This window comes from Labrus bergylta, chromosome 6 (genome assembly GCF_963930695.1).
Source record: "Labrus bergylta chromosome 6, fLabBer1.1, whole genome shotgun sequence".
Taxonomy (NCBI): Eukaryota; Metazoa; Chordata; class Actinopteri; order Labriformes; family Labridae; genus Labrus; species Labrus bergylta.
In genome coordinates, this window is record NC_089200.1 from 6572374 (window position 1) to 6599758 (window position 27385).

Here is a 27385-nt window from a genome sequence, read left to right on the forward strand (position 1 = left end):
AGAATTTCCCTTCCCTACATTTCTCAGAAATCTTTCTACTTGTTAACATCCTGAGCCCCGTTTTTTAAAAGCTATTTGAATATTTTATTTATTTAGGATCTTGTGTAGATAAAAAAAAATTAAGACGCGAATAACCACTTCGTGCGGCAGGGGGCGTAAGAGATCTTCAACGAGACTACGGAGGTTGGACATTTAAATCACTTGGTACATGTTTCGGTTTAAAAACATGATGTGCAAACACATTAAATCTATTAAATGGTAACCCCTAGACTTTCTTCCGCCACTAAACGTCGCATTTAATGTCGAATTATTTATGAAGGCCTCGATGCAATCGGGCGATCGTTTTCGCGTATGAGGCGATGCGAGTTTTTCCGATGGTACCTGAAGGCAGCAACCGTGGAATCCTAATTGGAGGCAGATTTTCAGCGAGGGGAGGGGCTTCTTCAACTACTGCTTCACAGGACGGACACATCTTCCTCCCAGCTGGAAGTACAAACAACAAAGAATAAACAACGCGATTAGTTTGAAAGGTTTCTACTCGCTGACAATATTTTCTTGGCTCAAACTTTTTTTTTGTGATGAATTCAAGCTCTTCAGTTTGAGGTAAGTTGGGGAGGGGGAAAAAGTACCTTAAAAAGTTTTGCCAAAAGTCCTGCTGCCTTGCTCCATTTTTTTTTTGACTGAAAGTTATTTTTATTTTGCTCTCTGCAAAGCTTCTATATGCATTTATTACATCTTCATATTATCCGTGTCACTGTAATGTCACCTTTTTTTAAAATTTATTTAGAGGCCGTCCAGTCAGACAGCGAGCATGTGATGGCATGTTCCTCCTAAACCGACTAATTTCCAGCTTTTCTGGTTCATAGTTTCCCACACACTCACAGGGTTTGTGTCATAGTCATACCGAGACTCGAAAATAATAACAGCTTCCCTATTTTTCCATCAGTAGATAGTTCTAGCTGACAAAAAGTGCATTTTCTTTATTAATTGAGTTGCTTTTCTGCACCTCTTTTTTTTTTCATTGGTTGAAAATAACTTCTCAGATAAAGTCCTGCCTCACTTCACTTGAGTCTGAGTATTTCTATCCTCTTTAAAACCCAAGTTAACTATGCAAATGTAGCTTAGTACTTAACAGAATGTATTTAAACACAACATTGTTTTTATGGAGAAAAGTTATTACCTTGAACTTTACAAGCTGCACTAAGTGATGAACATTCAGATAAAACAATCAAATTCCAACATATTTTGAGATGTGCCTTTCTCTTTAATGGTGGCTTTTTCTGTGCAGTAATGTTTATGTTAAGAACTTTTACTAAAGTAATGCTTTGAATGCAGAACTTACACTTTGAACATATTATCTGTTTTCTTGCTCATTTACTTACACTGCTGCTTGTTTCAGCAGTTTGTAATGCTCCTTCACCCTCTTGTTCACTAACACTATGATTACAGAGTATATCCTGCACTGATGGTGTTGCAGCACAGTTTTTTTATAATTTTAAATGTGCCTGTGACCTCTTTGGCCGTGCAGGATTAGGGCTGAGTCACGAATCGTGGTTTCTCTTAAGCTTTCGACAAAAATAAAGATGGTTATCACTTTTGAGAGCATCAGTTAATTTTAGAGTCTGGATGGGTGTATTCGTACTGAAATGGTTTGGGTTTGGGATGCCACATTCAATGGGCCCTATTTATTATGAACAGATGAAATAACTGACTAGATAGCTGTAAGACAGGGCAAATATAGCATCCTTAAAACAACTTTAAATGTGTCGTTTTCGTAACAATAGTAATCATTCTCTTATTATAGGGAGGTAAATCAACAGCGCTGATCAACACTTTCAGGTGTTTAGTCCAATTTGCTAAAATGAACACACTGTTGGTCCTGTTTCTCATTAAGTTAGCAGCATCCATCCAACTTGATGCAAAGTACAAGTATGAAAATGACAATCGCAATCACCCAATTTATTCTAAATGTGTGTATACTGTGTCGTGTCAGTTGAAGGCCGCTGAATTGAAGCAAATAGAAATCTGCTGAATGCCTGAAGACTTCTGATAGCAGCAAATGCAAAAAAACGTGATTCATTGATTTACATTCTTGGTTCTTCCATTCAATGCAATTCTACACTGCAGTTGGTTTCATTTAGATAGAAGGGAAGTACGTCTGCCCCTCCGTATCTTGAGTTGGATAATTTGATGATTAATGAAGTAGATTGATAGAAACATAACAAAAAAAATCCTGATAGCAGAATAATTGTTTCAGTCATTTCTTCAGCAAAACAGTTAAACATTTGCCGGTTAAAGCTTTCGTAATTGTACAGATTTGTTTAACTTAGTTGTCCATTACGGTGTTAAATGAAGAGTCTTGGTTTTTGACTGTTTGTTGGAAACAAAAAGAGATGAAGAAGTTGCTTGGTTTTGGCTAGTTGTGATAAAAAGGTGTAATCTTAGTCTTGTTTTTACACTTCCTTGTAAGCTTGACCTCTAGTGCTTCTTAATATTACTCAAAAGTTCAGTCAGTAATTGAAAATAAGCTACAACCCACCACAGTGTAGACATTGCAGGTTGGTTTAAAGCATGAAGATAGCATTTGCCATGTACTACATAGAGCTGCAGTGACTTTGAACATGGTGTAGTTGCTGCCAGACATTGTGGTCTCTGCATCAGTAACAGCTGCACCCTGTGCATCTCTGCACACTTACACTGTCTAGAGTCTGCAGAGAATGATGCAATCCATCAAAAATCACACAGTCAGCTAGAGTTATTTGGGTGAAAACACTTCAGCCAGTGAATGAGGTCATAGGATAATAGACTCATTGAAGCTGTCAGGGAGGCAAATGAGTCCGGTACGGGCCAGTGCAGCGGTATGTGCAGAGGAGATCAAAACAAATAGCTCACAGTGGTCACGTGACCGCCACAACGGGTGGTTGGCAGAGTAGATAAAACGTAACACTGTCTGTTGAAAGTTTCTTTTTTTTTTTTTTTACATGGTTGGAGAAATTTGGCTCAGGTAGGATTAATAATTTTTGCTTTGTTTAAAAAAAAAAAAAAAAAAAAGTAGGTCGACAATGCTAGTGAGGGTTTCTGTTTGCGCGCAGACTACAGCAAACAGATGACCTGAATACTGTATCAGAAGTGTTACCCTGAACACCCGTGGCCCTTAAATGTTTCTGTCTTTTTCTTATTGTTAAAGTTAAATAATATATCTTAAAGAAACTACAAAGAGATACTCCTCATTATGGAATAATCTGGCAATGGTTTTCTCAATTTATCTTTTAGGCCTTAAAAAGTGAAATTAATGTTATTTAAAAAAAAAATCACTGCTTAGTCTATAAAATGCAAAGTTGTACTTGTATTATAAACATTTTGTTATTTTACAAGCATTTTCAAGTCTACAAATTTCCAGTTAAAAGTGCATTAAGAAAATCTGCAAAAGGGTCGTTTTTTAAGGCCCAGAAATAGTTCCTTTAATCACTAACACAATATCAGAACAAGTTACCAATCAAGTCTCTATTGAACGACTTGTGTTTTCTCCTGACTGCATCAAACAAATCACAGAAAAAACTTGTAACATCAGGACTTGACATTTAAATTGTAAGCATCGCATGTGTAATCCCCCCCCCCCCATAATGACTTTTGTTTGAGTTAAGAATGACTGAGTTAAGAGGGGGGGGGGGGGGCTCTTGTGATCACATGACAGTGAGTCTTCACTGCTGCTTCTCAGCTCCAGTTTCAAGATAAGAGGTGGTTCAGACAGAGACAGTATGACGCCTGAATTCTCACGTTGTCAGATAGAAAACCAGGCTTGGCATTGTTCAGCCTTTTCCAAACTACTTTGTTGTGTGTTAGTGTGCAGAGTCATCGGGGCTTTGGCTTTTAATGACTTGTTTCTACATTAAGCCTGTTAGTTGTCAGGGATCCACCATGTGGGTCGCTCTGTGGCCGTGTTAGCTCAGGCTCCTGGTTGGACAGCTCTTCTCTGCACTGCGATCAGGACAGGGAGCATTTCTTTTGTGTATAGTCAGCGTCTGATGTGTTAGGTATCACATTCATGATGATGCAGTGTGTTTTTATCATTTCAGAATTTTAGATCACTGCTGCATACTATTAGTGTGAATAAAAGTTCACAAAGTTGCGTGCGTCATATTAGAGCTGCAAGTAACAATGATGTCCCATATTTACCAACTTGCAAAATCTCATCTCTCAACCTCTCTGACTAACTGATGAAGGTTGAACAGACAACATGAGGTCCTCAACAACAGCACCGTGGTTTTCTTATGGCACGCCTGAAACAAGTGTGGGAGCATTACATTGGGATTGCACTTTGCAGGTTATGTTGTCATTGTTTTTGCCGTATATTGCATCATCCCATTGTAATGGTTGGTATTAAGGACAAGACTCATCAAGTCAGTGCAAAACTGGCACTTTTCTCTCTGACTGAATTCCACTTTACAAATCCAGTGACGGATAACTGTCTAGCCTGCAGGTTGTTCACACAATCTGATAACCAGCTGGTCTAGTCTTTAACTAACGGCTGTAACGTTTCCAAATAAGACAAAGCAGGAAAATATATCTTCTTTTTTTCATCAAGGACAAACTTGACAAATTAAATCAATCATTATTTCTACAGCGCCAATTCACAACAAATTTTATCAAGACCTTACTCTTTGTAATTTAATATAACAAAAGAGCAGGTAGAAGACGTTACTCATTTCTGTGTTACCAAAGAAAAATTGGAAGGATTTCTCTCCTTTGTATTCCTCGCCTTCCTGTTGTCCACACTTTCTTGCCGCTAAGGTCGGAGCAGGCCGTGCACAAACGAGGATGGCGTTGGTTTGTAGGGACGATACAGTCCGATGGTGGTGGCTGGATGTCAGGGACGCCAAGTGGTAGTAAGGCCCGATCACCTCGCTGAAGGTTTGTTAGCTCCGTCTACTCGAGAGCCTGGTTTCTGCTGCCGGGACAAATATGAACAGTATAAATTTGAGAAATGGTTATTGATGTCTCTGATTCAGCAAGCCGGAGGTCTTTGGTCTAGGAAAAAGGCCTGTCGCCTTTTTAATGATGGCTCTGGCTTTTGGCCAACTTAGGTTTCAGCTTTAATGTCACATGCCTTATTCTGATCCTTGTGCTAAAACCAATAGAGATGCAACATATTTTCACCCCCTTTCAAAAGCATTGTTCCAGATGTATCGGCCACAGCTGAGTTCCCAGAAACTTTTGAGAAGTTGCTGTGTAAATTAATTTCTTGCTTCCTTTTTCCGATGCATTATTATACTGTCTCTGTGGAATCTGCCCCAGGAGATGACTGAGAATAATAGAAATCATACAATGAATAACCCATCTCATTTACATAAAAATCCGTACAGAGGTTCATTATATTTGAGGGGTTAAGAGTAGAGCTCCTTCCCGTCCTGGCAGCCTGCCGCTGAATGATTATTTCATGGAGTGTGGAGCAAATAGCCTTAAGGTTCACTAGAGCCACTTAAAGAGGCTATAATTACCTCTGAGGTCTGGCCTAATTGGAAGTGACACACATCATCAAGGTGCTTAGAGATGCAGGTTAGCAAATGCTAAGCAGTGAAGAAAAAAGGCAATCAGCTAAACATGGCAACCAAGCCAAACACTCTCTCTCTCTCTCTCTGTGTGTGTCTCTGTTCATTTCTGCATAGTAACAACAGGCTGTTAATCTGCATTCACCTTAACTAAAGACCTCTTGGCCGGATTGTAAAGGTCAATGTGAACTCTGAGCGGATTAAGTCCTCCTTTTTCTTTTTTTTTTGTTGTTGCTGTTAACACAAGTGTGCAGAGCGCTCTGAGGAGCAGCTGCAGATCCAGAGGAAGCCATGTTTTCTTTATTTTTTATGAAGTCAGGACACTGTGGCTGGCTGCATTATGTTTATGGATTTGACGGCAGAGAAGGTAATGCGTGTTGTTCTGAGAGAGCTGCGTTTGCTCCAGAAGGTGCTCGCGAAGCTTGAAATGTCGGTCGTGTCAAACTGTCTCAAGTGCATCACGATGGGGAAAGGCAGCAGGTATGTGAGCAGGATGTCACTTCACATTAACTCGAGGTAATGAATTGTTCTGGAAGATGCCAGCTAGCATGTTAATCTAAGAGGAGAAGCTATTTATTTATTTATTTTTTTTGGGGGGGGGGGGTCTTTGAACAATGTTAGATTGATGAACATCCATCTATATGTCACATGAAGTCTTATCCTGTCCAAGGAGTCAAAGTCAAAGCATGCCTGTAATTTTGATGTGCGGAAACAAACATGAAATACAAGTTTCTAAAGTCTGAGGATCAACTTGAAGTTCTCACTGAGAGTCCCTGCTGTCCAGCTGACATTAACTACTTCCCTCTGAGACTTGTACAGATACTATGGATGGATGGAGGGGAGGGAGCTTAAGCTGTGAGTTAATGCTGCCCGTACACTAGAGGATGACTTAGCGTTTGCTGGTTTGGTCTTGCACCGGACTACAAACCTGTGATTGTTCCGCTTTTTCTTTTTTTTTTTTTCCAGGATGTTTCTGAACAGAATATCGGGCAAAATGTTCCCGTTTTGTGAGAGGTCCACAGACGTAGTCTTGATGTGGATTGCAGGATTGTAGTCTCCCCGATGTCTGTGATCTTGGACATCAAACATCTTCAAATCTTGTTTTGTGAATGGAGCAGCGATGGGCTTGTAAAGAAACCAGTGATAGAGAATGAGAGCTGCCTTGTTGCAAAGTGTCCCCTGCAGATGATGCCATTTCATCTCATAGATTTATCATTTTTTTTCAATCAATTAATCTTTATTTGTATTGCGTTAAGTCATAACACATGTTGTCTTAAGACACTTTACAAAGAGCAGGTAAAACACCTTACTCTTTGTTAAATTATCTACAAAGACCCAACATCAACCCATCATGAGCACAGCACTAAGCAACATTTAACAAAGTTACAGCAGCAAAGAAAAACTGTCTTTTTACAAGGCAGAAACCTCAAACAGAACCAGACACATGATGAACAGACATCTGTCTAAACTGTGTTGGGCTTGGAAAGTGGGATAGAGGGAGATGCAGAAAGAAGGAGAAGGATAGAGACAAACAGAGAAACATCAATAAATAAGATAGATTATAGCTATAATGACGGCAAAAGTAAGCATTAACAGCTAAATATGATCATAGACTGACTCGTCGTACATCAACATTAGCAAAGATGGTGAAACAGGGAGGACCGATTATGTTAATTATGAGGGGTGGGAATCAGAGTCCTCAAGATATCGATATTTTTGAATCACGATTGGATTTTAGTGCGATTTTAAACATTTTGCGATCAGCTGAGAATTAGATTCAATATATTGTGATTGAACTTTTTAAACTGCTTATGTCCACAAAATTTAACTAAATTAAGACCTGTGTTGTCAAATAAGAAAACGTCAGTCTGTTCATCTCACTTAAGCCTTTTTATTTCTACACAATGGGAGTCGAGCCCACATGGTATTGGTTGGTATTTCAGGCTAATCGAACTTAACTGAACGCAAACATGTAACGACGACTGTACAATTTGTTTGCTTTAATTTGTCAATCATTTATTCACTCACATGTAATCACCAATGGGATCATGGGTAAACAAGTCCTGCAGCAAATGAAACATAGTTTGTCTTGAGTTATTTGCAGGGAGCTGCAGAGCTTAACTCTAACGATCAATTTCCTAAAGGGTTGTTAGGGTTTGTTTGGGGTTCAGCAGACAGAGTGGGAGGAGATGCTGTCTGTCTGTTCTGAGCTGACTTTTCATCCCCTGAGTGACCCAGTATTATGGCTCCGAGGACTCACACAACCCTCACAAAGCAACATGTCTAATCCCAATTGGTTGGCAAATACCTTTTTGTTTTGATGTAACCTGAAACTAAGCGATCACACAATTCAACAAGGGGTGATTTCTTGTGTAGGATGAGTGTGGAAGTTATATATGGTAATCCTTACCACAGACACATCGGAGTTGACTGTGTGTTCGTGGTGAAATGTAAGACGCATACTTTTGTTCCAGGGTTATTTTTGCGCTCTCGTGCTCCCCACAGACAGGAAATGCTCTGTCCTATTTTAGATTTATAGTTCTTGTGCCATGTCTCACAGGGTCTTTGACTTCTTTCTGCTGTTTCTGTTCCCTTTTGTTTGTGAACGTGCCAAGACTTAGAAAGGTTCCCTACAGAAAGTTTCATGTATATGCTGAGTTATCGTTCATTCAAGGGATCTAACTGTGCGTTGTTGAGGATTAAACACAGAAAACATCCTTGTGGTCCACCCCCCACTGCTCTACATTAAAATAATTTCCAGGTCTTTGTTTCCACCACTGTCTGCATTGTGACTAGGACTGGGAATCTTTGGGCGTCTCACGTTTCGTTTTCAATTTTTGGCGTCACGATTCGATTCAAAACGTTTCTGGATTCATGGATTCAGAGTCTATTTTTGAATTAGTACATACTTCAGGATCTACTCCAGTCATCTGTGAGACTGGCTGAATTTCTTGCTGCTCCATTTAGCGTTCTACTAAGTTAAATAGCTGGCCTTAGCACTTAGCAGGGAGTGACAGATTTTTGGAAGTTATGAATCTACTTCAAATCTCAGAAGATAAGAATCTCGATTTTAACATAAATCGATTTTTTCCCACCTCTGATTTGTGACATTTAGGACAGTTAAATTCATCATATGACAAGAAAAGGTATGTTTGAATGGCTCCCTTTGGACTACTGGAAGGAGCAACATGTGTTAAATCAATAGATTAGACTAAGATCATCAGTTAATTCAATCAAGCTGATACTTCCATGTTTAATATATTGGTTAGTTGCTACACTTTTGGAAAAGTTGACAATTGTTTGTCACTTTATCATAACTTTTGGACTCAAAGCTCACCTCATGTATGTCCCACTTCTTTGCAGGATGGAGTCATCTTGTCTGGACCTTGCTCTGGAGGGTGAGCGTCTCTGTAAGGCTGGCGACTACCGTGCTGGTGTGTCTTATTTTGAGTCTGCCATCGAGGTTGGGACTGAGGACCTCCAGATCCTTAGTGCCATCTACAGCCAGCTGGGCAACGCCTACTTTCACCTACAAGAGTATCAAAAAGCCTTGGAGTACCATCGCCATGACCTCACACTTACCAGGTTAACAGTTTCACAGCATTAATCTGAATTATCTTTTTAATATTAATAGAACAGCTTTCCTATTTCCTGCTCGTGGGATCTTTGACCTGAGTTTGCAACCATGCAAACTAGTTTTCCTCCAGATGAATCTCTTACAATTTATTCTGAACAAATGCTCCAGCTTTTTTAATAACCATTTCCCCCTCGATGATTTAATTGCTAGTCTCGACTCTTTCCGTATTGCTGCTTGCGGCTTTTATTACTTTCTTCCCTCTTGTGTTTTTGTACTAATACACTCCAGTAATCTGCTAATATTGCAGTCTAATGATTTCCTGATGTGTTTTTTTTTTCTCATTTATAATCATAGAACTATTGGAGATGAGCTTGGTGAGGCCAAAGCCAGTGGCAACCTTGGGAACACATTAAAACTTTTAGGACGGTATGATGAAGCTGTTGTCTGTTGCCAAAGACATTTGGACATCACCAGAGCCATTTACGATAAGGTGGGTCCCGTTTGTTAGTAACTAAAAGGCCTTATTGCTTTAATTAGATCAAATGGATCCAAATTAGTTTTCCGTCACTCGGCATGACATGCGCTGCAACCACAGGACAGTTTTGGTATGCCCGATGAATGGTATAGTTTGCCAGCCGCATGCAAACAAGCTGTTCTGGTGTCAGTGTATTTTAAGTATGTAATTATAGCACTGGTCACTCTGGTTTCCGTCTGTTCAAATCTGCTGTAGGTTGGGCAAGCTCGAGCACTGTATAATTTCGGGAACGTTTACCACGCCAAGGGCAAGAACATCTGCTGGAGTGGAGCCGAGCCAGGAGAGTTTTCTGAGGAGGCCAGGGCAGCCCTGAGGAAAGCTGCAAAGTACTACGAGTAGGTTTTTTTTTTTTGTTTTCCTCTGGACACTGACTGTCCTTTTGCAGTTTTGATGAAAACCCTTTACAGGTGTGAGTATTTCAACCAAAGAGCGACAGTAATGATCCCCTCAATAGCCCTACTTTTTAATGGGGCCACCCCCTACAGGTTGAGGATTTACAAAATCAGTTAAGATGTCCAACAATTGACCGGACTACAAACCAGATTTACTAATGCAGATGTTTTAATAGATCATATGAAGCTGACATCACAACAAGATGTAGTCATGTTTCAGTTAAAAGGCTGTATCCCATCCCCCTATAAAGTCAAATAAAAAGCCAGAACCGCCGTGGTACAAACATCATTAAAAAACATTATAAACTGCTTCAGTAGAAAGCCTGATAAAATCGTAAAAACGGTGTCCAAAAATTGACCCTTCGGCTTGAAATTTCACAAGGTTATCAGCAACCAAAGTGTCTGCAGAAACTACTGAATGACTGAATATAGAATTTCAGATTCAAAACCAGTGCTTCACACTCGAGCTTTTCTTTGAGGGCCATGAAGTCAGGAGGGTGTGAAGAGGGTGTAAAGAGTAAGCTGCTGCTAGCTTGTTTATAGATTTTCTTGATGTAGGTGAGGAGTTCTCCAGTACTCATTGTTCATTTGTTCCTTACTGTTAGTCCAATAATGAACAGCTGATCTCAAAAATAAAGTCGTTGATGATGTTGCTATTTCCCCTCGGTACAGACCTGTGAATAGGAAAATGCTGACGATGGAAAAAAAAATCAATTGACAGCATATATTATGTTAAGTTCGAAGGTAATTTACTTAACTTGAGGTTCTCTTGCCAAATGTGATTTAAAATCTAAGTTTATTGTCTTCCAGGTGGAGATGTTTAAGCCACTTACTAGCTTCTGCACTCAAAATAAGTGAATTGATTTATGATGTACGAGTAATGCACGATTATTGGCGCACTTTTTTAATAAAGGGTTTGTGTCTGCTGTTCTGGGCCGTTTGTTCGAGTTTAAAAGTAATCCTGTTAATAAGTAATTAGTGACCATGTTTTGATAACATGTTTAAATGTGTTTCTTTGTTCTTTTTTGTTTTTTAAAAAGAGCAAACCTGTGCATGGTGAAGGAATTAGGCGATCGGGCAGCACAGGGGCGTACCTATGGTAACCTTGGCAACACTTACTATCTGCTGGGTGACTTTGAAACTGCCGTGGCCGGACATGAAAAGGTAGGTTGCAAATTTGCACAGAAAGTCAAAGGTACCACCTACCTGCTCTACCAACAGATTTAGCTTCCTCGTATTGAACGCCTTGAACGACAAGTAAGAAGATAACTTAATATCTGACACATTTATTGAAGGATTACAACCATATTTGTTTGTCAGATGCCATGATTCTAAAGGCTGTGTTTGTCTCGATTACCTCAAAACATCTCCTGTTAATCCTAATCTTAATGTGATCCCTCATGTTTGGCAGCGGCTGCTCATCGCTAAAGAGTTTGGAGATAAATCTGCTGAGAGGAGGGCCCACTGTAACCTTGGCAACGCTCACATATTCCTTAGTCAATTTGAAGTTGCTGCTGGTCATTACAAGTGAGTAAACAAGTGGCGCTTGTGGACCTTTTTTTTTTACCTTGTGATGGTTATTGTTGGTCTCTTTATGATATCATCACGCTTGAAAACAGAAAAAGAGTGCTGATATTTTTATTTTAGCACGGTGTTAACATTGATCCTGAACTTGTTTTTTTTTCTGTATTCTTGCTTTTTCTATAAATTGTTTGGGTGAGAGAATCGTTTTTATTTTAACCTACCAACACACAACACTAAAACTTTAACTAAGAAACACTCTGATTACACTTAGTTGATCACCACTATGAAATTAGTTCATCACACCTCCTGATTATGAGTTTAGCTGACAATTCTTTATTTTCATTACCTCTCTGTTTCGCAGATTTAATGTCAGTCCATGTAATGTTCAGGGAAATTACAAAACTTACTACACCTTCTAATAAATATGAAATATAAGGATGTGATTTAAAGTGAAACATTAAAGTGCAATAGTAGTTTTGAGGAGCACACGTCGGTTAGATTAAAATGCTTTTCATTTTGTACTTCGGCAATTCAATGATACACATTGTCCTCTGAAGAAAAAAAAAAAAAAGCAACAAAGACAACAGCAGATAACTATCCTTCTCCTGCTCCCACCCTGCACATTCTTTCACTGTCCTCCTCCTCTCCTGTTTTTCGCCCTCAGGAGGACTCTGCAGCTGGCCCGGCTTTTGAAGGACAAAGCGGTGGAGGCTCAGGCTTGCTACAGTTTAGGCAACACCTACACACTACTGCAGGACTATGAGAGAGCCATCGATTACCACCTCAAACATCTGGTCATTGCTCAGGACCTCAACGACAGGTATCGGCCGTAAAAAAAGAAGCCATTTGTTGTCGGCTGTCCACCGAGCTGCCTTTTGAAGTATAATGAGCATGCACAGTCTGTATGTGGGTGGTCCATGAACTAATTACCTGCACCGATTTCATGGTGTGACTGCCAACACCCATGAAGCTGTAGTGAACTGCAAAGACACTGAAAAGTCAAGGAAAAGAGTTTCGGGTTACACCTACAGTATGTCATTTAAAAACACCATCAATAAAGCCTGTTTTTGCTGAAATGGAAAACTTACCAAAACATATGTTGTGATAACCTTAATAGTCTTAAAATACATTTAAAAGTTGCTTAACAGTGAACAAAAACATAAAATGTAAAGCCTGTCAGCCCTGAATTTGATAAAGCCTTTACATTTTCCACTTTTCAGATAAAAAAAGGTTTCTATAGTTTCCCACTCTACAACATCCATGTGATGAAGGCAATTCTATATTCTTAATGTGGGCAGTCTATGTACTTGTGTTACCATAAACCTGCACAGTCATATTGTTTTATAAGTCATGTTGAAGGTAAAGAAATTAGATTTAATAATAGTCATATTTCGCTTTAATTTGTTATTTACTCTTTCAAATAGTCTCCCTATTTTTAAATATGTGTCCCTTGTATGAAACAATAGAGGATTTGTGTAAACGTTGAGGATTTAGGCCGGGCCATAATAAATCCTAAATTGAATATCTGCTGTTGTTGTGAAATGAGGACAAGCTCACGCTAAATTTGTGTTTTGGGGATTTTACTGAATGATAGTATGATGACTGCCCTTCCCATTTCTTGCATAATCTCAGCTGAAGTTGCTCTGCCCGTTTCCCCCCCCCCCCACCCTCTCTGTCTCTCTGTAGAGTCGGTGAAGGAAGAGCGTACTGGAGTCTAGGAAATGCCCACACCGCCCTGGGGAATCATGAGCAAGCAATGCACTTCGCTGAGAAACATCTGGAAATTGCCAAAGAGGTGACTGTTTAAGTTCACCTCCTCCCTCAGGGTCCAGCTTCCATCAGCCTACACCCCCATCTAGTGGTACTTTAAGGAACAGCAGGGAATAATGGATTCTTTGTATGCAGCATATGAATGAATGTGTGCTGAAAAAGGAGGCATTTTTGGATGTTAAAACTACAAAACCAGTGTTAAATTGTGTGTTTTGTCTTTGTCACTTCAAGCTTCTTTGTTTATGAACCGTGTTGTTGTCCTTATTGCAGACTGGAGACAAAAGCGGGGAGGTGACAGCCAGGATGAACTTGTCTGACCTGCGGCTGGTCGTAGGCCTGAAGTCCAACTCCAACATTCATCCAAATGTCTTCCGTAACACAAACATGAACAGCTCAGCTCTGCCAGCAATCTGCCACAGTTTCTCAAATCACCCAGGTAAACCCGCTCTCAACAAAAACAGTCCTTCACTTAACTCAATCCATTTTGGAACATGTGGCCATTGAACTTTTGAATCTTTGTAATTAAATCTGAAGGCACCTGTTTACCAGGAAACACAGTCAGATGATTAGAAGTCTTTATGCACACATTTTGAGATGTAAACTGCTGGTGCAATTGAAATTGTTTTTCAAGTCTCAGAAAAAAAGACCCATTTTCTATTTAATGCTGTATGCTTAATGGCAGCACACATGTTAAGCAATACACAGTTTTAATAGTGTCCGACTGTTCTGCCAGTAAATACAGTGACGCGAAGCCCGCAAGCCCGTACATGTTTGTTTAGACCTTTAAGGCGCACACAATGAGTTATGCTGAAAGTTAAAATACTGTTGTCAACAACACATTGCATGCAGCTCCCATTGGATTCACTTTTGGTCCTGCTGGTGGGAAAGTGCCCTATAAATGTTGTAACATGTGAACACAGTGTTGAATTTTGTATTTTTGTTTCAGCTGTCAAGTCTGCAGAGAACCTTGAACCGAGGCAAAGTCCTGACAAAAATCAAACAGGAGATCCATCTGCACAGCAAGTATGTTTAAAAATAGTTCACACACACCAGCAATGTGAACTTTGCAGTGTGTTGGTGTGTTTTTAAATCGATTGCAATACGATTTCTACAATAACAGAAGTCTTTGTTTTGCATGTTTCTATCTGTTTTTGACATAGAAATCACACAACTATTTCTTTGTGTGTGATTCATATGGTTATTTCAGACTGCAGTTCTGACACTGAAAGTCATTAAAAGTGATGCATATTCAACCGCAGGCACAGTTTTCCTAAATTGAGTGGAAAGAATATATTTTGAAAGGTTTTAAAATGCAAAGTGAATTAAATCAGCTGTGTTTTTGGGCACCAGCATAGCTTAGTTGGTAGAGCAGGTGCCCCATGTACAGAGGCTACAGTGCATGTTGCACTGGTCACAGGTATGACCCCTGATCCTGATGTCGTCTCCCACTCTCTTCCTTCTGAAAGTCTTTTAAATAAATCAGCTGTTTGTTGTACTATCAGTGATGTAGACATTTCTAACTGGAGGTGTTTTTGTCATGTGATGTGACATGACATTTTGTTTTTGTTTTTGTTTTTGTGTTTTTTTGTGTTTTTTTTTTTTTTTTTTTTTTTTGATTGTACAGGACTGGGAGGATGATTCTTATCCTGGGTCTTCTAAATCCAACACAATCAAGGCTTCTACTAAACTCTTCCTCTTCCATCGGTTGAAAAGCAAGAAGCAGAAAAGCATCAAATCACCTCCCAAAGAGCAGCATGAGAACCACACGGAGGACTCGGCTCCCGAGCTGGAAGCCCCGGTGTCTTCTAAGGTAATTCTAATTGCAGTGTACACGCTTTCTTTCTCGTTACATCCAAGAACTTAAAAATAAATGTATGGTCATCTATGGTTTTCCATCAAGACAAAAGTAGGAAACTTGCGTCCGTTGGCAGAGTCTCACTGCAATAAATGTATACAGTATAAGTTTTCAGGTGTTATTCTCGTATTTGTAAAACTTTGACCCCCTTATTATTTATTTATTGCACGTCAATGACCAAAAAGAGCCAAACGTTCTGTATTTAATTAGGAATGTTCAGAGGCAACTATTTCAAATTTAATTCAGTTTAACCGACTAGTCTAAAGGTAAACACTCAGAAAACAGTCAGCATTGAGCACAATTTATTTCAAATTGTCAGCGGGTACACAATGTCACTAGAATTGCTAACGTTAACAGTGTTAGCACCAGCAGCCTTCAACATTAGTCTACCTGGACTGGTTAGTGGCGGGCAGCTGCAATAACCACTAATGAGGCCAGATTAGGGTGACTACGGGGGGTGATAAAGTGTAATTGTTTACTCCTCTAAATGCCCACATCCCTAGAAGTAATCCAGTATAATTCTAGCAGATGCAAGGCTATTTTACCATGAACCAAAAAAATATGTAAAAATTGGGCCAAGTTTAAAAGTACCTAAATGCCATTGCAAGACTGTATGAAATAATGTTTTGTTTGTAAATGTTGAATCATCCTCTCTAACTTGCATGTATCCAGACAATGTCAGACTTCAGATTTTGTAAATCTTAAAAGGTAGTCTTCATAATGTCAGGAAAAAAAGTGTCAAAATGTCCAACAAATGTCAAGGGTGTAAAACTGAATCTTTATCTTTAAAATGTTATTTTTTTTATTTTATTTTGTTGTTGCCCTAAGCCAAAAATCTTTTATAACAGAAGTGTTTTAAAGTGACAAACTGATGCTGTGTGTACGTACTGATTTCTTCTGTCTTTCGATTTGTTTTTCATTAACAGCCTGCCAGCTCTCTGGATAACCTTAATGATCTGTTTTTAATTAATTGGTTCTCTTTACTTTTTAACACTGTAGCCTGGATCGCGGGACACTATCGGGGAAGACGGCTTTTTCGACCTGCTGTCTCGTTTCCAGGGCAACAGAATGGATGACCAAAGGTGCTCCCTACTGGATGGACAGGGCAGTCTCCCTGCCCACTCCTCTTCCTCTCCCTCCTCCACCCCACCTATAGCTGAGAGGAAATGTGAGTCAGCCCCCCTGTGTTCCCATCTGTGTTCACACCATATGCAGCATTATAACGTTCATCTTTCATGGAGAAATATAAGAGGGGAAATGGAATACTTGCTAAAGGAAACCCTGCTGTGGTGTCCTCTCAGTTTTCAGAAGAAGGAGGTTAATGCCATCTATGTGGTGTGAATACAGCATGTCCACTGATGTGTCCTTTTTACATGTCAAGTGTTTGTGATGTATCCTCCGTGTTTCCTTCTTGTCTGGTATTACTCCTCATCCTTGCTTCTCCTATCCTCGGTTTGTACCAAAAAGTAACAGATACATGTAGTCACTCTTTGTTTTTCTCCAAGCTGTCAAGTTTTTTTTTTTGTAGTCTCTGCACACTGATTGCTCTAGCAGCTGAAGGGGACGACAAAATGTTGATATTTTTTTAAGCTTTTTTTGAAACAATACCGATATCATACGTTTTGTCACATTTCTGATTCTCTAATACTTTTTGGGAAGACTCACTGCTAATTGGCCCACAGGGATTGTTTTTTTTTTTTTAATTTCAAGGTTGTGGGGATCCAGATGTGTAACTGCAAGGAGCAAGGATGTGTATATTCAAGTCTTCACTTTGACATTTGGTGTAATTGATTTCCACCGTGTGATTACACCATCAATGTGAATTCAATTGCTTTTAAAAAAACTAGAACTAATGGAGGGTTTTGTGGCTTCTTTGAACATTTCTCCTATGATCATTATAACCGTTTGCTCCAAGACGAATGAGACAAAACCATTTTTTGAACCAACTCAGTTGCTCTGCAATTCATAGAATGAAAGTTACACGGACGATGAGTATTTTTTTGTGTTCATTAGCTATTTTGGAGTGCGCAACACCCTCGCAGGATCCTGGTCATTTCCTGGAGCTGCTGGCCAGCTCCCAGGCCCGCCGTCTGGACGACCAAAGAGTGAGCTTGAGCCATTTTCCTGGCTTACGACTCAGCGCCTCCAACCAGCCTCGTACACCCTCCACCTCCAGCACCGACCAGGTCCACCCCCAAGGTAATGAAATGCAAGGCCGGTCCAGGTTTTGTCATTCCTCCCTTAGTGTTACCGCTGATAGCTTGATTAATTTCTCCTTCCAGCCCAAATCTCCAGTCCACAAACGCACACAACCTCCCTGTACAGTCGCCTGGAGGCAAGTGCTGAGCAGCCTGAGGGGGACGACGTCTTCTTCGACATGCTAGTCAAGTGCCAGGTAAGAGAAGATAATCCAGCATATTTCATCAAGAGGTTTAAATAATTGTTTAAACATTGTCTTGTAACATTTGTATTTACTGGCTGAATCTGGCTCGGCGATCAACATGACTCACTATTGCATCACATTTGACACCGATAGTTTTAATCTCACGTTAAAAAGCCGTGACAGTTCAGAGGGGCTGCGGCTGCTCCTCCCTGACTGCAGAAGCTTAATGCATTATGGGAAACAATTGGCCTTTTACTCTAGACTATGTGCCTGCTTCAGGTTTGATCAACACATTTCTGTTAATTAGTTTTAAGAGAATCTTGATGAGAGGCTAAGATTGTGTCATAAATGTCTAAAGAAGGATTCCTATCCAATTCAAATGTTTGTTTCAGATATTTTTTTAGTTCCCAAAATATGTAATGCAGACCCAGGGTTAAAAAAAGTTCCATGAATCAGTTATGGACACAAGGTTACAAATGCCAAACTTCACCCACTCTTGATAAGCATCTACTAATCCGACTCTTCTGTTGTGTCAGGGCTCCAGGCTGAACGAACAGAGGTGTGCCGCACCGCCTTCTGCAAATAAAGGTTCAACTGTTCCCGATGAGGATTTTTTCAGTCTGATCCTGCATTCCCAGTCCAACAGGATGGAGGAGCAGAGAGTTTTCGCGCCCCCTGGTGTCACACAAACCAAACCAGACTGACTCCCTAGGATTTTGTTTTCAAAGTCTCAGGATAACTGATGAAGTAACCAAGCTGTCAAGAGTTTTTGAACTCTTGATTCCTGCCTTCTCGGGCTGTTGTGACAACATCCCTGCAAAACGTCAAAGATTGCAAAGGAACATTAGAAGGAATTCAAGTCTGAAAATATAGAGAACTGGTTGTTATGGATGTTAAATCATGGGACATTTTGGATTTGGATTCTTATTGTTTGATAACTGACTCTGGGTTGTCACATGTTGGTGGTGCTCCAAGCTGCCTGTTTTTAATAAGACATTTTTACCAGTGACACCTGCCTACTCTGGAAGCTTGCATCAAGCCACTCTTACAATGTTGAAGTAGTTTGTGTTTGGAATCAAAGTACTTAACTTAAAAGATGCCCAACCGAAGGTAATGATGGACAGTGGTCAATGAAGCTATCACCAATTGTGGAACATTAAATGGGCTGTTGTGCCCATTTTGGATTATGTTTTAGTCTCTGGGAGCAGTATATGTTGATTTGAATTGATCTTAACACACCAAAAAATCTTTAAAATCCACCAAGACACTGGTGACGTTTGAAGACATTTATAGTATCTGCTATCTGACTTAAAGAGTAAGGAGTTCCTTTTTAATTGGTGGAGTTATTGCCATTTTTTTGTCACAATATTTTTACAAGACTGAGAAAAAGAGAGTTGTTATTTTAGTCTTTTTTTATTGAGACTTTCTTCTGACAGGAGAAATAAATAAAAGTCACCTGAATTTACAATACATTCATGTTTTAATTCATTTCCTACAAGGTAGTCTCAAACAGACAAGCATTGGAAAAAGACATAGTTTAAATGTTCAATGACGGATGTTTATCCTCTTAATATTTACTTGTGTGTATATACAGTTTGTGTGTATTTACAAAAGTGCTCTCCAGTGCATCATATTGAGACCACACTAAACCAAGGGGTTTTTTTTCTCCAGCAATGAAAAACTAAAATCAATCAAGTTAAGTTCAGGCCAAATGTTAAAATAATTTTAACGACTCCCATTTAATATTAAAAGTATAAAGTGCTCATCAGTGTTGGACTACAGTTTATACAGTATCTTCTTTCAACATCTCGGCACTGCCTGCTACGCCTCTGAAGTCAGACTCTCTTCAAGACGCCTGAACCTGAAAAGAGAAAATGGCTCAGCTTAGATCTTATTCGTTACATCTTCTCAATATTGGAGTATTAAAAAGTTTCAGCTTACACCTCCGGCTTATTAAGTAACTGTACAGTTCATGTCTGATATTATCACACACAAGCAGAAGATGTCAGGAAACTAATGATTTCAGACTTCCAGACGGAGTAAAAATGATCATGGCAGGTTGAGTGAGCTTCATTTGACCTACCTGTTGATGCAGCAGTTTAAGAAGCAGCCTCTGTTCTCATTGAGTCGGTACAACCCGGAGTTTGGCAGATCTTTACACACCGACAAGAACTTCTGCAGCTCTGACGTCGGGGTTCCACTCTGTTGCTGCTGCTACACGATACGGGGAAGGAAGTGACCGTTTACAAAGAGTCAACACTGTGCCATAACAAAAGGTAAATATTTGGCTTTTGTTCATTAAAAACTAGAAGCTATTAAAATGTATCTCATTTTACCAGCTTTAAAATTCAATAATGCTCACATTAAACATTCAGTCATTTGAGTATACAGTATTCTGTAATACGCCACACTGAATGCTTTCAAATTTGCTCCCAACACTTGTGTAAATCTTAACAAGTTTAGAGTTGAATTCAGGACTTTATTGAATTTCTACAGGATTGTTTTTCACTGAAGCATTAGATGGAAATTCACTCACAACATCAACTTTTAAAACCAGATGGGGGAGAGAGATAATAAAAGATGATATTCATATTTTCATCAAGAAGAGTTAACGTTACCTTGATGGTGTCGTAGGTGTCGGTGATGATTGTGATGAAGAGGCTGAGGATCATGTAGATGAAGAGCGAGACAAAGCTGTAGAGATAGACCCTGCTGAAAACCCACACCAGGCTGCTCTTCTGCTTCATGTTCTTAAAGGTGGGATACATGTCGTCTCCGTTGATCAGGGAGAACAGACACTCTGACACCGTGTTCAAGGTCCGGAACTAAACAAAAGGTAAACAAGGGAGGTTATTTATATCTGTTCTTAATGACTAACTCCTGAAATTATCAGTCTTATGAGGAATTGTAATTAAAAGAAAGGGAAACCAGCTAACAAGAAAAAGAATACAAAACGTGCCTCACCTTCTCGTGATACGGGCCGAGGACGATCCAGCCACAGAAACAGTAACTGAGGTAGATGATTCCAGCGCAGCAGATGAACCGGATTACATTTGGAAAAGCTGCTCTGAGTGTCAGGATGAGAATCTGAAAACAGACCAAAAAACATTCTGCATGAAATCCAACACAAATCTATTCAATCAGCAGCCCATGAGCCAATCAGGCCCTTTGATGACTCGATCCCGGCCCTGTAATCTTTCAAAACAAATGTATAAACATCAAATGTATGTTCAAAAAAAAAAATGACACAATGGTATTCTTCTAGTGCAGCACTTCATGTGACATCCACAAAAAACGAATGGACGTTCTTTTTTTGTATTTGATTAACAAGCTGGACTTACATTATATTTCCTGAAGTAGCCCATGTAGCGGATGACCCCGATCCAGACTAACATGGTGCCCGTCCCGAGGAGGATACTGCAGATATCATAACTTGTGAGGACCTAAAATAAAAACCTGCATAATTAAAAATGTCACCTTTGGTCATTGCATTTTCGAGACATTACCCTTAGTCATATTTCAATCCCCATTACCTTAGTCTGGATCTCTATCTTGAGAATGGAGCCGATGATGGACAACATGTCGCTCACGATGATCAAGATGTACCAACCATTTAAAAACTCCAGCTTATCTGACAAAGGGACTTCTTTACCGATATTCTTCCTGCAGTACAACGTGTACTCCTGTTTCAAACAGAGAAATGGAGGGAAATTGTAAACTAATCTCTGTAAATGAGTTACTGGTCTACAAAGAGATCCACCGAGTTCAGAAGCTCATGAAGCAAATGAAAAACCTCCAGCAACAAGGTATAAGAATTAAGTCAAATGGAGAGCAAATCTTATAACAAAGCAGACAAAGTAACGGGTGTGTTATTATTTCTCTTTAGGTTTATAATGTCTAATGGAGAAAAAGACGTCTTAACCCAAAACAAACATTAAAAGCATGCTTTTAGCTTTGTCAGAACCTATTTGCTTTTCATTTACATTTTAACTCAAGTACCTGCTGCATGCATTAAATTGTAATGTTATTGTAAAATCACTTTTTCATTGTTTATGTATCATTTAAATCCCCTTAAGGTCATTAAGTGAAACTTAGAGTGCTGCTGCTTCCATGCATTAAGAACCATATTGAACAGACAAATGTACCGGAACCCTTTTCTCACGTCTCAGCAGAAATATTCAGTTCTGCCTACTTACAAGCTGCAGCTGAATCCCATTGATCACTGAGCGTGTGCAGAGGGCGAAGGAGGTGATACAGGTTACAATGATGAGGCAGTCAAACAGCACGGTCAAGTTTATGTTCCTGGCAGCTGAGAGCACAGAGAAGTTAAAGTTTCTGTCATCGGAAAAGGACAAACATCTTAAGTTTTATTGTGCAGCGGAGTCGTAAACTTCCGACAGCAGCAGCCGTGCGGACGATTCATTTATGCACACTCAATTCAGCTCAGCAAACTCACATGCTCCAGTTACTTTCCAGTCTCTGCATTCATTGATGTCTACATCATTTTCCAGGTCGACCTTTATCCTGCCGCTGTGAACTTGGTTGTCAAAAGTGATCTGTTAACCAGAAAGCCATTTTTAAGAGAGGTGTTTATTTAAAAAGGAAAACAACCTCACAGCTACACCTTCACTTGTGAGGCCCTCAAGTAAAACGCTGACTGTGTGCAAAAGATTCAGTTTTGGACTGCCAAGATTTGTGTACTCAAGTAGATTAATTTAATAAACACAGACTCTTTACATTTCTAAATTCAACAGGTGTCGTCTCACGATGAATAGCAGCCAGCAATAAAGTAATCACAGGTTTTAAATAAAGTCTGATGTGATCTGCTCGTGTTTACTGGCTGATGGAGAGAAGTCAAGTGACGTACGATAACGGTGAAGTCGTAGCAGTCTGGAAGCTCTCGGTGTCTCACTGTCTGTAGATTTATGGCCTTGAGAACAAATGTGATTTTTACAGTGAGCATCCTGGAAGACAGAGCAGATGCATTCACTGAACATAACAGAAAATACAAAGTCAAGTTAGGAAAATAAATTGATGTTCAAACCTTTTGAAATGCAATTCAAAATGTGGATACCCCTCCTGTAATGAGGTGTGATACATCGGAGACACTTCAATGCACTCTGTAAGTTACAACAAAACAATGTTAAATAAGTAATGTTGATTATTATTTTTTTTTTTTTTGCAAATCAGAAAAAAACGGTCGCATGTATTCTGTCTTTTTATACTCAAACATACCAGTCACCACTTTGACATCTATTTCAAAGGTGTCATTGCTGGGAAGGATGGAACCGTTCAGGTAAAACTCCTGACACACTGTCATGGGGGTGTAGATAGAGCCCTTTTTCTCATACTCGTGATTGCCCACTGTGATGTTGTGCAGATGACCGTACTAGAGACAAACAAATTAAATAAACTCAAGTTTGAGCAGTGGTTCAGGCTGTTTGAGTCAATGGTTACAAACTATTTTGGGCGTAAGGTGTCCACAAAGAAGTGTTAGAAGAGTTCAAAACAGCATCATTAAGTCCAACTTGTAATGTTATAATAAATAAAAAAAACACAACTGACTGGATGAAACGTGGATATTGTCAAGATTTAGATTGTTTGGTCAGCATAAAACAACTATCACTTTGAGGAAAGCAGAATGTTTCAGCCGTTTCTCCATTTGTTTTAGCTCGCCATGATTTAACCAACACCCTGCTATTGTTAAAGACTGAAGAAGTTCACTTAAATTATGTTCATTATACATAGTTGAAAGAAAAGTCACTGCCTCTTTGAACCACTTGTCCATTCCATTTAGACAAATATTTAACCATTTATTGTCTATTTATTTCATCTATTATATTTCTTTTAGCTAAATATTCAAACATTTATACTTGACTTTCAGAGAATCATTTAAACCGTTTAGCCTTTCAGCTAGTTAACTATTTCAATCAGTTTAAATCAGTAATTTTAAGTTATTTTTGGCTCCCAGTTTAGACTTCTGCATTTGCAAGCTAATGAACATATAAATATATTTTTAATACCACTATAGTTGTTAAGGAAGATTTATGCGGAAATAAGTGTTGTGTAAAAAAAGAAAAATCCTTTAAATGTGAGTTTGAACACAAATGCAACAATATAAGTCTCTGCTGCTCCCTACGAAAAAAACCACACAGACAGGTGATGTCATTTTGTGTTTCCACTCACCCACTGCAACATGTAGTGTTCAGGTGTGACAGCTGACTTTCTATGGATACATTAGCTTGATCAAATCATGTATATTTTCTTTAATAATTGGTACTTCACTATTTTTCTGCACACCCCATTTGGCTGGTATTGGCTGACTAAATTGAAAGTCATTCTACAGCTGCAGTGAAAACAGATGAAACGGAATGAAAGATTCAAAAGGAAATGGACAAAGTTCAATCCCATGACCTGCTATATCTTGTCATGGGAACTTGTTAAGGGCTTTGGGTATATAAGCATGCACAGCTCTAACAATCCAACAATGATTTACAGTCACACAAAAGCAAAAAAGAAACACATCTACTGCATCTCATACTCAAAATAAACAGACACAACAGAAACCATGTCCTTTTGGTAAAAGAAAAAGGAAATTGAATACCTTATCAATGATGTAATCGATGTATTCATAAACATCGTCCTGTCTGTAAACAGCGTATGTATCACTGCTTCCATCAACATAATCTTTCAAGAAGAGGTGCTTGAATGTCATCAGATTTTCTTCTTTAAATGTGACAACCATCTGGTTGCTCAGCCCAAAAGACACCAACTGAGAGGAAGAAGGGAAAAAACAATTGGCATCAATTTAGTCAATTAACAATATTAACACCCGTTCTGGTCATGTCAAAGATAAACACCTGGACGGTAATAAGGACAATCTTGATGATCTGCAGTACGAGTTTCCATGGTTTCCGGCCACGAGCGTGGTACTTCTCACAGGGATTCATGAAGAAATATTTGATCTTCCTTCTGAGACACTCCACGTTGTCCTGATCCTCCAGACACTGATGTTGGTGGTCTGCCCACGGAGGGGTATTATCTGTCTCATACTCATCATACAGGTCACTGGAATCCTCCATATCTGCAGTCAAATATGTGTGGTTCATATACAATAAACATGGCATCTCAAAAAACACTGAGTGAGGAAAATAAATACATTATTATTATTATTATTATTATTATTATTATTAATAATATAATCTAAATCCAGCCTTGGTCGCAACAATAAAGCAAAACAGACACAAAAGTATTTAAAGTTATACTTCTATAAAGCAATAAAATCACATCTTTTTTTCAAATTCAATTTAAGTTTTTGTTGTTTTAGCATCAACATTTTTCAGAACTCGGCTTGATGCTGTAGTTTTGGACTCATATTGGCTCTTATATTCATATACAACCTGGAAAAAGAAACTCACTATTTTCATATCCAGTAGGCCTACACTTGCCTCCCAATGACGAAACTATAAAAGGTGGAACATTTAAGTCTTCAAATAGGATATAGGAGCTATAGGAAATCATCTAGTGTTGTGGTAATGTACTACCTGTGAACTTTTAACTACTTCCGAGACATGTTATTGGTTACTGGTCCTCATTGTGTTTTAGTTGCTTGTGTTCCCTTATAGAAACTTGTGACTAAACACTTCATAACTAAGCAATAGAGTCCGTATGAGGCTCTACCTGGATTATCTTTACCCACATAGCAAAGGTGAATTGACCAGCAACAATCTGAGAGAAGGAAGGAAATACAGTCAGGTGTACCTGAGCTTTGTTGAATAATAAACGGCAGCTCACGTGTTGACACCTGACCAGCTTCAACCAAAACCTCAAACTATCAAATATTTAATACTTATCATGTAAGAGTAAAGCTTATTTTCTTTCAGTCACAGTCGACAGTGAAAGAAACTGGATATAAGTTTACTACTTACCAAACTCTCGCACCAGGTATATGAACAATTAATTAGATCCACCTGTTGTCTGCTTCTCACGGGTCGACTCCAACTCACTTTATCTAATAAAAATCCATAAGTTACATACATAAGTTGTTTTTGACGGCTAAAGTAAAGTCGTTAAGTTATTTTTCTAGATAAAACTTCCGGAGTGTGTGTCGTGTTAAGGCTGAGTTCGTCAACCTGTTTTTTTCACACGGCTCAGGTAACGTCTTCTAATTTCTGTGACGTAATCCTCAACATGGAACCCGATTGGCTCTCTGAGCTGTCCATCAACTGGCTTCCGTTACCACTGGCAACCAAACATTCCAACTGATGAGCGGCTTTCCAGCTAACTATCGTGGTTTCACTTCTGGTAAAACTTTACTTATCTGTGTTTTATTGAAGCTTAACGCTTTTAGTTGGACTTCCTTGTTTGTTTGTTTTTTTGGACGAAGAGTAGCAAGTACGATGTAAATAAGAAACTTTATACCGAGAGCTGCTAGCCTGCGGTCCTTAAACATTATTGGTAGCACTAGTTTAGCTTCTGTTTTACAGTCTATGGTTTAGCTAGTTAGCAGGTTAATTATAGTGTTGTGATTTTAGCTTTCAAAATAAACTGTAGGTGACTACTTGTCCGGTGCAGATAAATTGTGTAAAGCCTCGGTCTAGATGTTTAGTTTAGTTTAGTTTAAATTTTATTTAATTTTATTTTATTTAATTTTATTTTTGTTTTATTTTATTTTATTTTATTTTATTTTATTTTTTGTTTTATTTTATTTTATTTTATTTTATTTTATTTTATTACACCTCTGGCTACTTTCGCATATAGAAAGTGCATTTTTTGCTACATTTTTACATCTATCTATTTATAGCTTGTAAGCTTTCTACACTTTTATTTATTTATTAACTTACCTGGTAGTTTGTAAAGTACTCTGAAAAGTAGTAATAAAATAAATAAATGAAGTGAACACCGAAAAATAACAACAACATAAAACCTTTATTTCTTCAGTGATGTTACGTACCAGTCTAAATGGGGCAAACTTCCTGAGTTATAATTATTAATTTTAATCTTTAGGTAAGTTATATACGACCACTGCAATTATGTAAACAAAAAAATCTTTAGGCAAGGGACTTCAGTCTTTACTAACAGTATATTTCAAATTAGTTCAAACTTCTTAAGAAAGAAAAAGTATATTCAAAAAGAATAATAATAAAAAATATATATAATATGTTATAGCAATCATTTTTGCATAATTGTAGATTATATTCTCTTACCTGAACATTATCATGATGTTCTTATCCTCTGAATCCTGTTTTTTTTTTTTGCCAACTTTTTCCTCTTTGGGTATGCTTAAACCTTGGCACATTGAACTACATAATATGATTTTAGGATGGTATATGTTGTATTTTTAGATATACATTCAACTAAGATGGGTTTTTATCATATTCTGTTAACCTTTGCAAGACAAGGCAAAATTGGCAATTCTCTTATCTTCCACAAGATGTCGCCACTTTCATTGATAAAGACTGTTGGGCACTATTGCTTTTCTCCTGCAGTTTCAATAAACAGAATGGGGGGAGGTTGATAACACAAATGTATAATGTAGTTGTTTTGTGAGGAGAAATGTCACACCATAAGTTGTTTTGGAGACTCTGAAATAAACAATGTTCTTCTCATCAGTGGAATAATCCTGAGAGCAAATATGCCACCAAAGAAACCAGCAAGTGCAAAAAGCAGTGCAAAAAGCAGTGCAAAAAGCAGTGCAAAAAGCAGTGCAGGCAATAAAGGGAAAAGCAAAGGTGAGTGTCCAGATACTTTTTACTGTTAATGTGAAAATAAATGCATGTTTATAAATGAAGGATCAAATA

General features: G+C 38.7%; 2 protein-coding genes across 5 annotated transcripts; one reads left to right on the top strand and one right to left on the bottom strand.

Annotated features, from left to right (window-relative positions):
* Positions 1–456: 456 nt before the first annotated feature.
* LOC109983841 (G-protein-signaling modulator 2) lies at positions 457–19057 on the top strand. Of its 3 annotated transcripts, none has more exons than XM_020633754.3 (15): positions 457–603; positions 8913–9134; positions 9481–9616; positions 9857–9996; positions 11094–11217; positions 11465–11580; positions 12242–12397; positions 13264–13372; positions 13618–13783; positions 14294–14370; positions 14972–15157; positions 16202–16370; positions 17216–17401; positions 17485–17597; positions 18122–19057. In XM_020633754.3, the coding sequence occupies exons 2-15, from the start codon at positions 8914–8916 to the stop codon at positions 18287–18289; spliced, it is 2067 nt and encodes a 688-aa protein (XP_020489410.1). In that variant the 5' UTR covers positions 457–603; position 8913; the 3' UTR covers positions 18290–19057. The 3 variants fall into 3 exon arrangements, with proteins under 3 accessions (XP_020489410.1, XP_065811717.1, XP_065811716.1); XM_065955645.1 differs by lacking the exon at positions 457–603 and adding an exon at positions 5675–6029 and having other exon boundaries at positions 16202–16284; positions 18122–18260; XM_065955644.1 differs by lacking the exon at positions 457–603 and adding an exon at positions 5785–6029.
* mcoln3b (mucolipin TRP cation channel 3b) lies at positions 18980–25731 on the bottom strand. 2 transcript variants are annotated; one of them, XM_020633756.3, is made up of 14 exons: positions 25514–25731; positions 24446–24669; positions 24190–24357; positions 22821–22974; positions 22630–22705; positions 22453–22549; positions 22042–22141; positions 21782–21894; positions 21119–21268; positions 20927–21028; positions 20550–20672; positions 20204–20410; positions 19669–19796; positions 18980–19446 (listed from the first exon to the last, which is right to left on the bottom strand). In XM_020633756.3, the coding sequence occupies exons 2-14, from the start codon at positions 24665–24667 to the stop codon at positions 19407–19409; spliced, it is 1680 nt and encodes a 559-aa protein (XP_020489412.2). In that variant the 5' UTR covers positions 24668–24669; positions 25514–25731; the 3' UTR covers positions 18980–19406. The 2 variants fall into 2 exon arrangements, with proteins under 2 accessions (XP_020489412.2, XP_020489411.2); XM_020633755.3 differs by having other exon boundaries at positions 19669–19799; positions 25514–25729.
* Between the last annotated feature and the right edge of the window lie 1654 nt (positions 25732–27385).